Here is a 15,219-nt window from a genome sequence, read left to right as displayed (position 1 = left end):
GGGTGAAATGCACAGGTCAGGGCTGAGAGGTGAAGTCCACACATCAGGGCTGAGGGGTGAAGTGCATACATCAGGGCTGAGGGGTGAAGTCCACACGTCAGACTGAGGGGTGAAGTGCACAGGTCAGGGCTGAGAGGTCAGGTCCACAGGTCAGGGCTGAGGGGTGAAGTGCACAGGTCAGGTCTGAGGGGGTGAAGTGCACAGGTCAGGGCTGAGGAGTGAAGTCCACAGGTCAGGATTGAGGGGTGAAGTGCACAGGTCAGGTCTGAGGAGTGAAGTCCACAGGTCAGGACTGAGGGGTGAAGTGCACAGGTCAGGTCTGAGGGGGTGAAGTGCACAGGTCAGGGCTGAGGAGTGAAGTCCACAGGTCAGGTCTGAGGGGTTAAGTGCACAGGTCAGGTCTGAGGGGTGAAGTGCACAGGTCAGGGCTGAGTGGTGAAGTGCACAGGTCAGGTCTGAGGGGTGAAGTGCACAGGCCAGGGCTGAGAGGTGAAGTTCACAGGTCAGGTCTGAGGGGTGAAGTGCACAGGTCAGGTCTGAGGAGTGAAGTGCACAGGTCAGGTCTGAGGAGTGAAGTCCACAGGTCAGGACTGAGGGGTGAAGTGCACAGGTCAGGTCTGAGGGGGTGAAGTGCACAGGTCAGGGCTGAGGAGTGAAGTCCACAGGTCAGGTCTGAGGGGTTAAGTGCACAGGTCAGGTCTGAGGAGTGAAGTCCACAGGTCAGGTCTGAGGAGTGAAGTCCACAGGTCAGGACTGAGGGGTGAAGTTCACAGGTCAGATCTGAGGGGTGAAGTGACCAGGTCAGGTCTGAGGAGTGAAGTGCACAGGTCAGGACTGAGGGGTGAAGTGCACAGGTCAGGTCTGAGGAGTGAAGTGACCAGGTCAGGTCTGAGGAGTGAAGTCCACAGGTCAGGACTGAGGGGTGAAGTGCACAGGTCAGGTCTGAGGGGGTGAAGTGCACAGGTCAGGGCTGAGGAGTGAAGTCCACAGGTCAGGTCTGAGGGGTTAAGTGCACAGGTCAGGTCTGAGGAGTGAAGTCCACAGGTCAGGTCTGAGGAGTGAAGTCCACAGGTCAGGACTGAGGGGTGAAGTTCACAGGTCAGATCTGAGGGGTGAAGTGACCAGGTCAGGTCTGAGGAGTGAAGTCCACAGGTCAGGACTGAGGGGTCAAGTGCACAGGTCAGGACTGAGTAGTGAAGTGCACAGGTCAGGGCTGAGAGGTGAAGTCCACAGGTCAGGGCTGAGAGGTGAAGTGCACAGGTCAGGTCTGAGGGGGTGAAGTGCACAGGTCAGGGCTGAGGGGTGAAGTGCACAGGTCAGGGCTGAGGGGTGAAGTCCACAGGTCAGGGCTGAGAGGTGAAGTGCACAGGTCAGGTCTGAGGGGGTGAAGTGCACAGGTCAGGTCTGATGGGTGAAGAGCACAGGTCAGGGCTGAGGGGTGAAGTGCACAGGTCAGGTCTGAGGGGTGAAGTGCACAGGTCAGGTCTGAGGGGTGAAGTGCACAGGTCAGGGCTGAGAGGTGAAGTCCACAGGTCAGGGCTGAGAGGTGAAGTCCACAGGTCAGGGCTGAGAGGTCAGGTCCACAGGTCAGGACTGAGGGGTGAAGTGCACAGGTCAGGTCTGAGGGGTGAAGTGCACAGGTCAGGTCTGAGGGGTGAAGTGCACAGGTCAGGTCTGAGGGGTAAAGTGCACAGGTCAGGTCTGAGGGGTGAAATCCACAGGTCCGGTCAGGGGTGAAGTGCACAGGTCAGGTCTGAGGGGTGAAGTGCACAGGTCAGGGCTGAGGGTTGTAGTCCACACGTCTGGTCTGAGGGGTGAAGTCCACAGGTCAGGACTGAGGGGTGAAGTCCACAGGTCGGGTCTGAGGTGTGAAGTCCACAGGTCGGGTCTGAGAGGTCAGGTCCACAGGTCAGGTCTGAGGGGTGAAGTTCACAGGTCAGGTCTGAGGGGTGAAGTTCACAGGTCAGGTCTGAGGGGTGAAGTGCACAGGTCAGGTCTGAGGAGTGAAGTGCACAGGTCAGGTCTGAGGGGTGAAGTGCACAGGTCAGGGCTGAGGGGTGAAGTGCACAGGTCAGGACTGAGTAGTGAAGTGCACAGGTCAGGGCTGAGGGGTGAAGTGCACAGGTCAGGGCTAAGGGGTGAAGTGCACAGGTCAGGACTGAGTAGTGAAGTGCACAGGCCAGGGCTGAGAGGTGAAGTGCACAGGTCAGGTCTGAGGGGTGAAATCCACAGGTCAGGTCTGAGGAGTGAAGTCCACAGGTCAGGTCTGAGGGGTGAAGTGCACAGGTCAGGACTGAGGGGTGAAGTGCACAGGTCAGGACTGAGTGGTGAAGTGCACAGGTCGGGGCTGAGGGGTGAAGTGAACAGGTCAGGTCTGAGGGGTGAAGTGCACAGGTCAGGTCTGAGTGGTGAAGTGCACAGGTCGGGGCTGAGGGGTGAAGTGTACAGGTCAGGTCTGAGGGGTGAAGTGCACAGGTCAGGTCTGAGGGGTGAAGTGCACAGGTCAGGTCTGAGGGGTGAAGTTCACAGGTCAGGTCTGAGGGGTGAAGTGCACAGGTCAGGGCTGAGGGGTGAAGTTCACAGGTCAGGTCTGAGGGGTGAAGTGCACAGGTCAGGACTGAGTAGTGAAGTGCACAGGTCAGGTCTGAGGAGTGAATGCACAGGTCAGGTCTGATGGGTGAAGTGAACAGGTCAGGTCTGAGGGGTGAAGTGCACAGGTCAGGTCTGAGGAGTGAAGTGCACAGGTCAGGTCTGAGGGGTGAAGTGAACAGGTCAGGTCTGAGGGGTGAAGTGCACAGGTCAGGACTGAGGGGTGAAGTGCACAGGTCAGGTCTGAGGAGTGAAGTGCACAGGTCAGGTCTGAGGAGTGAAGTGCACAGGTCAGGACTGAGGGGTGAAGTGCACAGGTCAGGTCTAAGGGGTGAAGTGCACAGGTCAGGTCTAAGGGGTGAAGTGAACAGGTCAGGGCTGAGGGGTGAAGTGCACAGGTCAGGACTGAGGGGTGAAGTGCACAGGTCAGGTCTGAGAGGTCAGGTCCATATGTCAGGTTTCAGGAGCAGCGTCCACATGTTACATAATTTCCCATTATTCCTCATTACCCCACATCAAGCCCAATTTTCCATCATCCTAATGATCTATGATTGTCCCACACCAACCCCCATCTTCCTGACTGTCCCACTGCCACCTTCATTTTCTTAATGTCCTACTCCAACTATTATTATCCTCACTGTCCCACTCCAACCCTCATCATCCTCATTCCACAGATTAAGCTAAAGTATGAGGCGAAATTACAGTTACTCATTGCTCACCCTGAGCTCCATCATATCATATGCTCCAGCCACAACCAGAGCTGGAAACCCTCTGGGAAGTCTGTGAGCAGGGCCAGGAGTAGTGGGCATCTGCCTAGGGCGCCATCGAGCATCAACTGTGAGAGCGCAGCTTATTTAAGAAAATGATGGAGACAGAACAGAGGAGAAGCTGTGGGCATCAGGTGCAGTGTGTGTAGACATATTGTGACAGCAGGACTGCAGCTCTGGAGGTGAATGGAGCATAGGACATGTTGTGACAGCAGGACTGCAGCTCTGGAGGTGAATGGAGCATAGAACATGTTGTGACAGCAGGACTGCAGCTCTGGAGGTGAATGGAGCATAGGACATGTTTGCAGGTGAATGGAGCATAGGACATATTGTGACAGCAGGACTGCAGCTCTGGAGGTGAATGGAGGATAGGACATGTTGTGACAGCAGGACTGCAGCTCTGGAGGTGAATGGAGCATAGGGCATGTTGAGACAGCAGGACTGCAGCTCTGGAGGTGAATGGAGCATAGTGTCAGGTCTGGGGTTTGCAGGGTCACTGGTAGCCGCTCACTACTGGTGGCGGAGGCGCGGCAGAGATCGTGAAGTGGTCTTACCTCGCACACTCAGGAAGGCGGAGGTCACGGCGTCCCCGGCCATGAAGGTGACTCGGCAGCTGTCCTCCACCGTCAGGTTCTTCAGCAGCAGCAGATGCCGGCGGCCATTCTCGAAGTAAACCATCTCCATGTTGTCGGAGCTCTTGGCCGCCTCGTCATCCACCAGCCAGTTGTAGTTGTAGCACTCCGGCTTAGAGAGGTAGCACTCAAACAGCGCCTCCCCGCCCTCCAGCGCCTCCACGTTCTCCAGACCCTGCAGGATCTTATTTTTCTCTACAGGAAACAGAAGGAACAATGACATCATCAGAAGGTGAAACCATCAACGACACCGGAGCGTAATAAACCGTACATTATAATGATATTACTGTACTGGAGCATAATAAACTGTACGTAATGATATTACTGTACCGGAGCGTAATAAACCGTACGTTATAATGATATTACTGTACTGGAGCGTAATACACCATAAATTATAATGATATTACTGTACTGGAGCGTAATAAACCGTACATTATGATATTACTGTACTGGAGCGTAATACACCATAAATTATAATGATATTACTGTACCGGAGCGTAATAAACCGTACGTTATAATGATATTACTGTACTGGAGCGTAATACACCATAAATTATAATGATATTACTGTACTGGAGCGTAATAAACCGTACATTATAATGATATTACTGTACTGGAGCGTAATAAACCGTACATTATAATGATATTACTGTACTGGAGCGTAATACACCATACATTATAATGATATTACTGTACTGGAGCGTAATAAACCTTACATTTTAATGATATTACTGTACTAGAGCGTAATAAACCGTACATTATAATGATATTACTGTACTGGAGCGTAATACACCATACAGTATAATGATATTACTGTACTAGAGCGTAATAAACCGTACGTTATAATGATATTACTGTACTGGAGTGTAATACACCATACAGTATAATGATATTACTGTACTAGAGCGTAATGAACCGTACGTTATAATGATATTACTGTACTGGAGCGTAATACACCATACAGTATAATGATATTACTGTACTAGAGCGTAATGAACCGTACGTTATAATGATATTACTAGTGTTGATTGAGCATGCTCGGCCGAATACCGCATGTGCTCGAGTCTCCTCCCCGCATGTTTCGCTACGCAGCCAATAAACTGCAGGTAAGTCCTGCCCTGTAATGATGCAGCCATGTTGGTTGCTGGCATCACAGTGATTGGCTGGCCGGACGCCTCGGGTGCTGAGCATAGGAAGGGACAGACAGTGTCGGGAGTGAAATATATTTTTTAAAAACTTGTCAGAGACCCAAAAGTCTTTTTAACCACTTCAGCCCCGCTAGCTGAAACCCCCTTAATGACCAGGCCACTTTTTACACTTCGGCACTACACTACTTTCACCGTTTATCGCTCGGTCATGCAACTTACCACCCAAATGAATTTTACCTCCTTTTCTTCTCACTAATAGAGCTTTCATCTGGTGGTATTTCATTGCTGCTGACATTTTAACTTTTTTTTGTTATTAATCGAAAATTTAACGAAATTTTTGCAAAAAAATGAAATTTTTCACTTTCGGTTGTAAAATGTTTAAAAAAAAACGACATCTATATATAAATTTTTCTCAAAATGTATTGTTCTACATGTCTTTGATAAAAAAAAAATGTTTGGGTAGAAAAAAAAAATGGTTTGGGTAAAAGTTATAGCGTTTACACACTATGGTACAAAAATGAGAATTTCCGCTTTTTGAAGCAGCTCTGACTTTCTGAGCACCTGTCATGTTTCCTGAGGTTCTACAATGCCCAGACAGTAGAAACACCCCACAAATGACCCCATTTCGGAATGTAGACACCCTAAGGTATTCGCTGATGGGCATAGTGAGTTCATAGAACTTTTTATTTTTTGTCACAAGTTAGCGGAAAATGATTATTATTTTTTTCCTTACAAAGTCTTATATTCCACTAACATGTGACAAAAAATAAAAACTTCCATGAACTCACTATGCCCATCGTGAAATACATTGGGGTGTCTTCTTTCCAAAATGGGGTCACTTGTGGGGTAGTTATACTGCCCTGGCATTTTAGGGGCCCAAATGCGTGAGAAGTAGTTTGCAATCAAAATCTGTAAAAAATGGCCGGTGAAATCCTAAAGGTGCACTTTGGAATATGTGCCCCTTTGCCCACCTTGGCAGCAAAAAAGTGTCACACATGTGGTATCGCCGTACTCATGAGAAGTTGGGGAATGTGTTTTGGGGTGTCATTTTACATATACCCATGCTGGATGAGAGAAATATCTTGGTCAAATGCCAACTTTGTATAAAAAAAAATGGGAAAAGTTGTCTTTTGCCGAGATATTTCTCTCACCCAGCATGGGTATATGTAAAATGACACCCCAAAACACATTCCCCAACTTCTCCTGAGTACGGCGATACCACATGTGTGACACTTTTTTGCAGCCTAGGTGGGCAAACGGGCCCAAATTCCAAAGAGCACCTTTAGGATTTCACAGGCCATTTTTTACAGATTTTGATTTCAAACTACTTCTCACGCATATGGGCCCCTAAAATGCCAGGGCAGTATAACTACCCCACAAGTGACCTGTGAAATCCGAAAGGTGCTCTTTGGAATGTGGGCCCGTTTGCCCACCTAGGCTGCAAAAAAGTGTCACACATGTGGTATCGCCGTACTCAGGAGAAGTTGGGCAATGTGTTTTGGGGTGTCATTTTACATATACCCATGCTGGGTGAGAGAAATATCTCGGCAAAAGACAACTTTTCCCATTTTTTTATACAAAGTTGGCATTTGACCAAGATATTTATTTCACCCAGCATGGGTATATGTAAAATGACACCCCAAAACACATTCCCCTACTTCTCCTGAGTACGGCGATACCACATGTGTGACACTTTTTTGCAGCCTAGATGCGCAAAGGGGCCCGAATTCCTTTTAGGAGGGCATTTTTAGACATTTGGATCCCAGACTTCTTCTCACACTTTAGGGCCCCTAAAATGCCAGGGCAGTATAAATACCCCACATGTGACCCCATTTTGGAAAGAAGAGACCCCAAGGTATTCAATAAGGGGCATGGCGAGTTCATAGAATTATTTTTTTTTGGGCACAAGTTAGCGGAAATTGATTTTTTTTTGTTTTTTCTCACAAAGTCTCCCTTTCCGCTAACTTGGGACAAAAATTTCAATCTTTCATGGACTCAATATGCCCCTTACGGAATACCTTGGGGTGTCTTCTTTCCGAAATGGGGTCATTTGTGGAGTGTTTGTACTGCCCTGGCATTTTAGGGGCCCTAAAGCGTGAGAAGAAGTCTGGAATATAAATGTCTAAAAAATGTTACGCATTTGGATTCCGTGAGGGGTATGGCGAGTTCATGTGAGATTTTATTTTTTGACACAAGTTAGTGGAATATGAGAATTTGTAAGAAAAAAAAAAAATCTATTTCCGCTAACTTGTGCCAAAAAAATGTCTGAATGGAGCCTTACAGTGGGGTAATCAATGACGGGGGGGGGGGGGGGGGGGTGATCAGGGAGTCTATATGGGGTGATCACCCCCTGTCATTGATCACCCCCCTGTAAGGCTCCATTCAGACGTCCGTATGATTTTTACGGATCCACGGATACATGGATCGGATCCGCAAAACACATACGGACGTCTGAATGGAGCCTTACAGGGGGGTGATCAATGACAGGGGGGTGATCAGGAAATCTATATGGGGTGATCAGGGGTTAATAAGTGACAGGGGGGGTGTAGTGTAGTGGTGTTTGGTGCTACTTATTACTGAGCTACCTGTGTCCTCTGGTGGTCGATCCAAGCAAAAGGGACACCAGAGGACCAGGTAGCAGGTATATTAGACGCTGTTATCAAAACAGCGTCTAATATAACTGTTAGGGGTTAAAAAAATCGCATCTACAGCCTGCCAGCGAACGATCGCCGCTGGCAGGCTGCAGATCCAGTCTCTTACTGGCCGATCCTGTGAACGCGCGCGCCTGTGTGCGCGCGTTCACAGGAAGTCTCGCGTCTCGCGAGATGACACACGGATGCGTCCAAGAGGAATGAATCGACCGCCTCCAGGACGCATCCGTGCGTTAGGAGGTCCTGGAGCGGTTAGGGACTATTGTGTGCGGCAGCAATATCTATTTTTAGCGCATCCTGCACTAAATAGCGTGCAATAGTTAGGTCTCTGCGGACAGTGACATGAGCGGCGCTACATCTCCTGTGTAACGTGTGCGCATCCCAAAAATATCTGTGCCATCCAGTGCACTTTTACCGTAGACGGTGTCTGCTGCGCACAGTTAAATTACCTGCGGTATATCTCCTGTGTGATGTTTCCTAGTATCACAAGTACCTTTTGTACTTTTTTTGCGCATACACTTCCAAATCCTGCGCTACTGTACGTCTGACATACGTTCAAGCATATATAACATTTCATATGCAGAAGGCGAGCAGTAAGGGACGGGGCAGTGGCCGTGCTGCTGATGGTGCACGCAGAGGCCGTGGCCCTGGGCGCGGTGAAACTGTGCCTGCTGCCAGAGCACAAGAAACAAACTCATCCAGGATACCGAGCTTCATGTCCCAGTTTGCAGGGCGGCGCAGGACAGCACTCTCGAAGTCAGACCAGTGCGACCAGGTGGGTCAGTTGGATTGCAGCAGATAATGCTTCCAGTCTGTTAAACACCACCCTGTCTTCCACCAAGTCCAGTCTCAGTCTGGTCAACACAATCCTCACCCTGATCCTCCTTCCTCCCACCATGAAGAGTCTTGGCAAACAAGTGATCCCACACTCGGATATTCTGAGGAGCTCTTTTCAGCGCCATTCCTTCATTTGGGCCTCTCCACAAGCCCGCTTGAAGAGGGACATGAGGAGATTGTGTGCCCTGATTCCCAAACTCTGGAGCATCCACAGTCACAAGAAGGTGACGGTGGGGAACGGCAATTACTGTTTCACGAGGTGGATGATGATGATGAGACACAGTTGCCAATAAGTGAACAGAAATTAGTGTCTCAAGAGGTTGATGATGAGGATGAGACACGGTTGTCAATAACTTAGTTTCTTGTTAGGTCAACAAGTCAGGAGGATGACCAGAGTGAGGAAGTGGAAGAGGAGGTGGTGGACGATGAGGTCACTGACCCAACCTGGGAAGGTGGAAAGCCGAGCGAGGACAGCAGTACAGAGGGGGGGTCCACAGCACCGCAACAGGCTGGAAGAGGCAGTGAGGTGGTAAAAGGGAAAAGGCAGGCCACACTAAACAGGCCCGCAACTGTTCTCCGAAGCACCCCCTTGCGGCAATCTCCCTTGCCAAGAGGTAGGTGTTCCGGAGTCTGGCAGTTTTTTGAGGAAAGTGCGGACGACAAAAGAATTGGAATTTGCAACCTATGCCGTACCAAAATGAGCAGGGGCATGAACACTCACAACCTCACCACCACCAGCATGATCCGCCACATGGCATCAAAGCACCGTAATAGGTGGGCCGAACGCCTGGGTCCATAACCAGTGTCTGTGGGTCACACCACTGCCTCCTTTTCCCCTGTCGAAGGCGCAGGCCCTTATGCCTCCCGCCCTGCACGTGGACCTTCACAAGCACCATCAGCAACCACATCCACTTCTGTGTCCAAGCGCAGCGTACAAATGTCCTTACCCCAGGCATTTGAACACAAGCGCAAATACCCAGCCACCCACCCACAGGCCATAGCACTAAATGCGCAACTTTCCAAATTACTGGCCCCTGGAAATGTTGCCATTTAGGCTTGTGGACACTGAGGCCTTCCGCAGCCTGATGTCGGCCGTCCCGCGTTACGCAGTCCCCAGCCACCACTATTTTTCAAGGTGTGCCATGCCTGCTTTACACCAGCATGTGTCCGGTAACATCAACTGTGCCCTGACCAATGCAGTTACTGGGAAGGTCCACTAAACCACTGACACATGGACAAGTGCTTTCGGCCAGGAATGCTGCATTTCCCTGGCGGCACATTGGGTGAACGTCGTGGAGGTCGGGAGAGAGTCGTACCCTGGGATGGCACAGGTGCTACCGGCGCCAAGGATTGCGGGCCCTACATCGATCCGGGTTTCCGCCACCACCTACATTAGTGGCTCCAACCCCCCTTTGCCTCCTCCACCTCCTCCTCCACTTTCACCTCTGAATTATCCGTGTGCAGCACCAGTCAGCCATCAGTCAGTAGCACTGCAGTGGGGAAGCGGCAACAGGCCAGCTTAAGCTGATCTGCTTAGGGGACAAACAGCACACCGCCGCAGAGCTGTGGCAGGGGATAAGGGACCAGACTGAGCTGTGGCTCTCGCCACTCAACCTAGAACCAGGCATGGTTGTGTCTGATAATGGATGTAACTTGGCGGCAGCTTTGGAGCTTGGCAAGCTCATCCCATGCCTAGCCCATGTCTTAAACTTAGTGGTTCAGTGGTTTCTCAAAACCTACCCCAATTTGCCTGAGCTACTGGTGAAGGCGCGCCACGTGTGTGCACATTTCCGCAAGTCATCGACAGCTTCCACCAGTCTGTCAACGCTGTTGGCCAGGCTTTGTGAGCAGCAGAGGGCAGTAGTGGAATACCAGCTGCTACATGGTCGTCGCCTTTCCAGTCAGCTTCCGCTCTTCATAAGCGAGGAGTGGGCATGGATGTCTGATGTTTTACGCAACTTTGAGGAATCAACAGAGATGGTGAGCGGCGATAACGCTATTATCAGCGTCACCATCCCACTTCTGTGTCTTCTCAAATGCTCTCTGCTCACAATTAAGGCGGGTGCTTTGTATGTGGAAGAGGTGGAAATGGGGGAAGACATTACACAGGGTGATAGACAGGCTACCCTCAGTTCATCTTCTCAGCGCGAATTGGATGATGATGAGGAGGAGGAGCAGGAGACAGTTGCCTCCGCTACAGAGAGTAGTACCCATGGAAGTTTAATTCCATCTGTTCAGCGTGGGTGGGAAGAAGATGAGGAGATTGAGAGTGATCCTCCTGATGAGGACAGCGAAGTCTTGCCTGTTGGTATTCTGGCACACATGGCTGACTTCATGTTAAGCTGCCTTTCCCGTGACCCACGCGTTTTACGCATTTTGGACAAAATGGTGCAATACCAGAAGGTCCTTGTTGAAAAATTGCTCCAAACATTTCCACCTGACAACGCTGGCGGCAGAGTACGTAGTTCCTTGGGCAACCGAGGAGGGGAGACGAGGGGAACACACAGCAGTTCCAACAGAGGCAGGGCAACACTCTCCAAGGCCTGGAACAGTTTCATGACACCCCGCCAGCACCCTCACCCTGATGCGCGGCCTAGTGTCACAAGGAGGGAAACATTTTGGAAGATGGTGAAGGAGTACATAGCAGACCGTGTCAGCGTCCTCAATGATCCCTCAGTGTCTTACAACTACTGGGCATCCAAGCTGGACACTTGGCACAAACTGGCGCTCTACGCCTTGGAGGTGCTGGCCTGCCCTGCCGCCAGCGTTTTGTCTGAGCGGGTATTTAGTGCTGCTGGGGGCATAATAACTGATAAACTAAAAATGCTGACAGGTTGAACAAGGCCTGGATTTCCCCTGACTTCTCCACTCCACCAGTGGAAAGCAGCCGAACATAAAGGCACTTTGCATGTGTTGTTTATAATGTACTGAATAATCTGTATTCCCGCACCCCTTCCACCACAAAAAAGGGATATGGTTCAATCTCCCTTTTCTTGTCTCCCTCCTCCTCCACCTTATCAACATGCTTATTAGGCTGCCCTCGCTCCTAATGTTGTAGAGGGTCAGCTCACCTGCAGGCTCTCACCTACAATCTTTTAGAGGGTCAGCTCACCTGCAGGCCCTCGCATATAATGTTTTAGAGGGTCAGCTCACCTGCAGGCCCTCGCATATAATGTTTTAGAGGGTCAGCTCACCAGCAGACCCTCACCTACAATCTTTTAGAGCAAGGGTGCACAACCTTTTCTGGTCGGGGGCCACACTGTAAGACTGAAGGAATCCCAAGGGCCGAAAAATAAAAGTTAAAGGGGTATTAACAACTGATATACTGTATTTATTGCATATTGTACATACAGTATATACTACAAATGTCTGGTTACACCTCCTGGATTCACCTCTAATGGGAGAATACATGAAAAATGCATGTGAGCAGCCACAAGACATAGTCATACATGTCTGTCAACAGATGGTTGGGGGCCGCACAGAATGATATCGAGGGCCGCATGTGGCCCCCGGGCCGCAGGTTGTGCACCCCTGTTTTAGAGGGTCAGCTCACCTGCAGGCCCTCGCATCTAATGTTTTTGAGGGTCAGCTCACCAGCAGGCTCTCACCTACAATCTTTTACAGGGTCAGCTCACCTGCAGGCCCTCGCATATAATGTTTTTGAGGGTCAGCTTACCAGCAGGCCCTAGCCCGTAATTTTTTCGATGCTCAGATCAGCAGCAGGCCCTCGCCCCTAATGTTTTAGATGGTCAGATCAGCAGGCCATCAATCATCATTTTTCAAGGCTGTGTATGATGTCCTCCTTTATGTGTAACTAAGGGTGTATCGGAGTGCCGGTTCCTTGTAATTTTTGGCAGCCCTTTCCCTTAGTGCATAGGCTTTATGAGTGTAGGAGTCCCACTACCTGAACAATTATAGCACAATGTGAATGAGGCCTCCATTATGTGATATACAGGTTGTATCAGAGCCTCTTCCGTGTAATTTTTGGCAGCACTTGCACTTTATATACAAGTAAATATACAGGAAAGAATGTTTCCTATAAATTTTTCCTCTAAATCAGATTTTATCTTCGGTTTGGTGTGTATTATTATCAGTCTGTAAAAGTGGCGCACTACTCGGACAACATCGTTCCCAGCAGCGACCTGGGAGTCCAAGATGCATCCAGACGTCCTCCCCGTGCTGTTCCCGAACCATTTCAGTGGTGTTTCCATCAATTTCTGACCTTTTCCTATGAACCAGACGCCCTCCCCTCTTCAGAGCAGGGTTTAAAACCTGGTTTAATACTCGGGTTCTCCCGATGACTTCCATTGTGCTCGGTAGAGAACCTGAGCATCCCGAGGTGTTCGGCCAGAGCACCCGAGCACTTTGGTGCTAGATCAACACTAGATATTACTGCACTGGAGTGGAATATACCTTACATTATAATGATATTACTGTACTGGAGGGTAATACACTGTACATTAAAATGATATTACTGCACCGTAGTGTAATACACCTTACATTATAAAGATATTACTGCATTGGAGCGTAAGAGGACAGAACGCTAAACTCCTCAATCATCAGGCAACACCAATGTTGAAGAGTAAATCAAGAACTGACTTTATTGAAGACCAACTCAGTCTATATACAGTTCAAGAAGTCTAACAACATACATCAATCAAACATGAACAGCATGCAAACACCCCCCCCCCCCACCAGTGTCCTAATGAAAGAATAGGGCGAGAGGAGACACATGGGATGGGATTATCTCCTGAGTGTATCATAGGGTGATCTACTCCTCTACACCGGAGTCGGCTACTCCTAGAGACAGCTATCCTAATCCCATCACTAACACAATAGAACAAAGGGACAAATAAACTAACACATTCATTGGGAGTCTCAGTGCAGAGTTAACCCTTTCTGTGTTACGGGATTCACGCCCTGCACCTTTAATGGGCAATAGGAAAGATGTGGCCTATAACTCCACACATAAATCCGGGTTCATAGTTCCTTGTAACCCCAAAAGGTCTGAGGGGGTCTCCATAGTTCTGGGTCCCTAGTCCGTAGGAAGGAGGCTAGCCCTCAGGCTTCTCCAGCAGCCCCAGTGACGGTTCAGTCCGTCACATTTCTCCCCTCCCAACAGTAGACTAACCAGGTACCAGACCCCTAACTGGTCTGGACCTGTGTTAGTCAGACAAGATAAATCCAAAACCTCTTCCAACTGTTCCTGGGTAAACACACTGATGCTGGTGAGAGAGGTCGGCTACCTCTTCTCCCTGAGTCTCCATCTGCCACTGGGGGGAGAGGTCGGCTACCTCTTCTCCCTGGAACGCCCCCTGCCGCTGGGGGGAGAGGTCGGCTACCTCTTCTCCCTGGAGCTCCCCCTGCCGCTGGGGAGAGAGGTCGGCTACCTCTTCTCCCTGGGTCTCCATCTGCCGCTGGTGAGAGAGGTCGGCTACCTCTTCTCCCTGGGTCTCCATCTGCCGCTGGGGGGAGAGGTCGGCTACCTCTTCTCCCTGGAACGCCCCCTGCCGCTGGGGGGAGAGGTCGGCTACCTCTTCTCACTGGGTCTCCATCTGCCGCTGGGGGGAGAGGTCAGCTACCTTTTCTCTCTGGGTCTCCATCTGCCTCTGGTGAGAGAGGTCAGCTACCTCTTTTCCCTGGGTCTCCATCTGCCGCTGGGGGGAGAGGTCGGCTACCTCTTCTCCCTGGAACGCCCCCTGCCGCTGGGGAGAGAGGTCGGCTACCTCTTCTCCCTGGAACGCCCCCTGCCGCTGGGTGGAGAGGTCGGCTACCTCTTCTCCCTGGGTCTCCATCTGCCGCTGGGGGGAGAGAACAGCTACCTCTTCTCCCTGGAGCTCCCCCTGCCGCTGGGGAGAGAGGTCGGCTACCTCTTCTCCCTGGGTCTCCATCTGCCGCTGGTGAGAGAGGTTGGCTACCTCTTCTCCCTGGGTCTCCATCTGCCGCTGGGGGGAGAGGTCGGCTACCTCTTCTCCCTGGAATGCCCCCTGCCGCTGGGAGGAGAGGTCGGCTACCTCTTCTCACTGGGTCTCCATCTGCCGCTGGGGGGAGAGGTCAGCTACCTCTTTTCCCTGGGTCTCCATCTGCCGCTGGGGGGAGAGGTCGGCTACCTCTTCTCCCTGGAACGCCCCCTGCCGCTGGGAGGAGAGGTCGGCTACCTCTTCTCCCTGGGTCTCCATCTGCCGCTGGGGGGAGAGGTCGGCTACTTCTTCTCACTGGGTCTCCATCTGCCGCTGGGGGGAGAGGTCGGCTACCTCTTCTCCCTGGAACGCCCTCTGCCGCTGGGGGGAGAGGTAGGCTACCTCTTCTCACTGGGTCTCCATCTGCCGCTGGGGGGAGAGGTCGGCTACCTCTTCTCCCTGGGTCTCCATCTGCCGCTGGGGGGAGAGAACAGCTACCTCTTCTCCCTGGAACACCCCCTGCCGCTGGGGAGAGAGGTTGGCTACCTCTTCTCCCTGGAACGACCCCTGCCGCTGGGAGGAGAGGTCGGCTACCTCTTCTCCCTGGAACGCCCCCTGCCGCTGGGGGGAGAGGTCGGCTACCTCTTCTCCCTGGAACGCCCCCTGCGGCTGGGGGGAGAGGTCAGCTACCTCTT

General features: G+C 51.1%; 1 protein-coding gene across 1 annotated transcript in view; it reads right to left on the bottom strand.

The window, feature by feature from the left end:
* The window catches only part of OBSCN (obscurin, cytoskeletal calmodulin and titin-interacting RhoGEF), a 452,890-nt gene that overhangs the window by 189,366 nt on the left and 248,305 nt on the right, over positions 1 to 15,219 (bottom strand). Inside the window, 1 exon segment of the mRNA XM_044292830.1 lies at positions 3,911 to 4,183. Within this exon segment, the coding sequence (XP_044148765.1) occupies positions 3,911 to 4,183 (273 nt within the window).

The sequence above is a fragment of the Bufo gargarizans genome, chromosome 5, assembly GCF_014858855.1.
Source record: "Bufo gargarizans isolate SCDJY-AF-19 chromosome 5, ASM1485885v1, whole genome shotgun sequence".
Lineage (NCBI taxonomy): Eukaryota > Metazoa > Chordata > Amphibia > Anura > Bufonidae > Bufo > Bufo gargarizans.
This window is presented reverse-complemented; position numbering and strand designations above follow the sequence as displayed.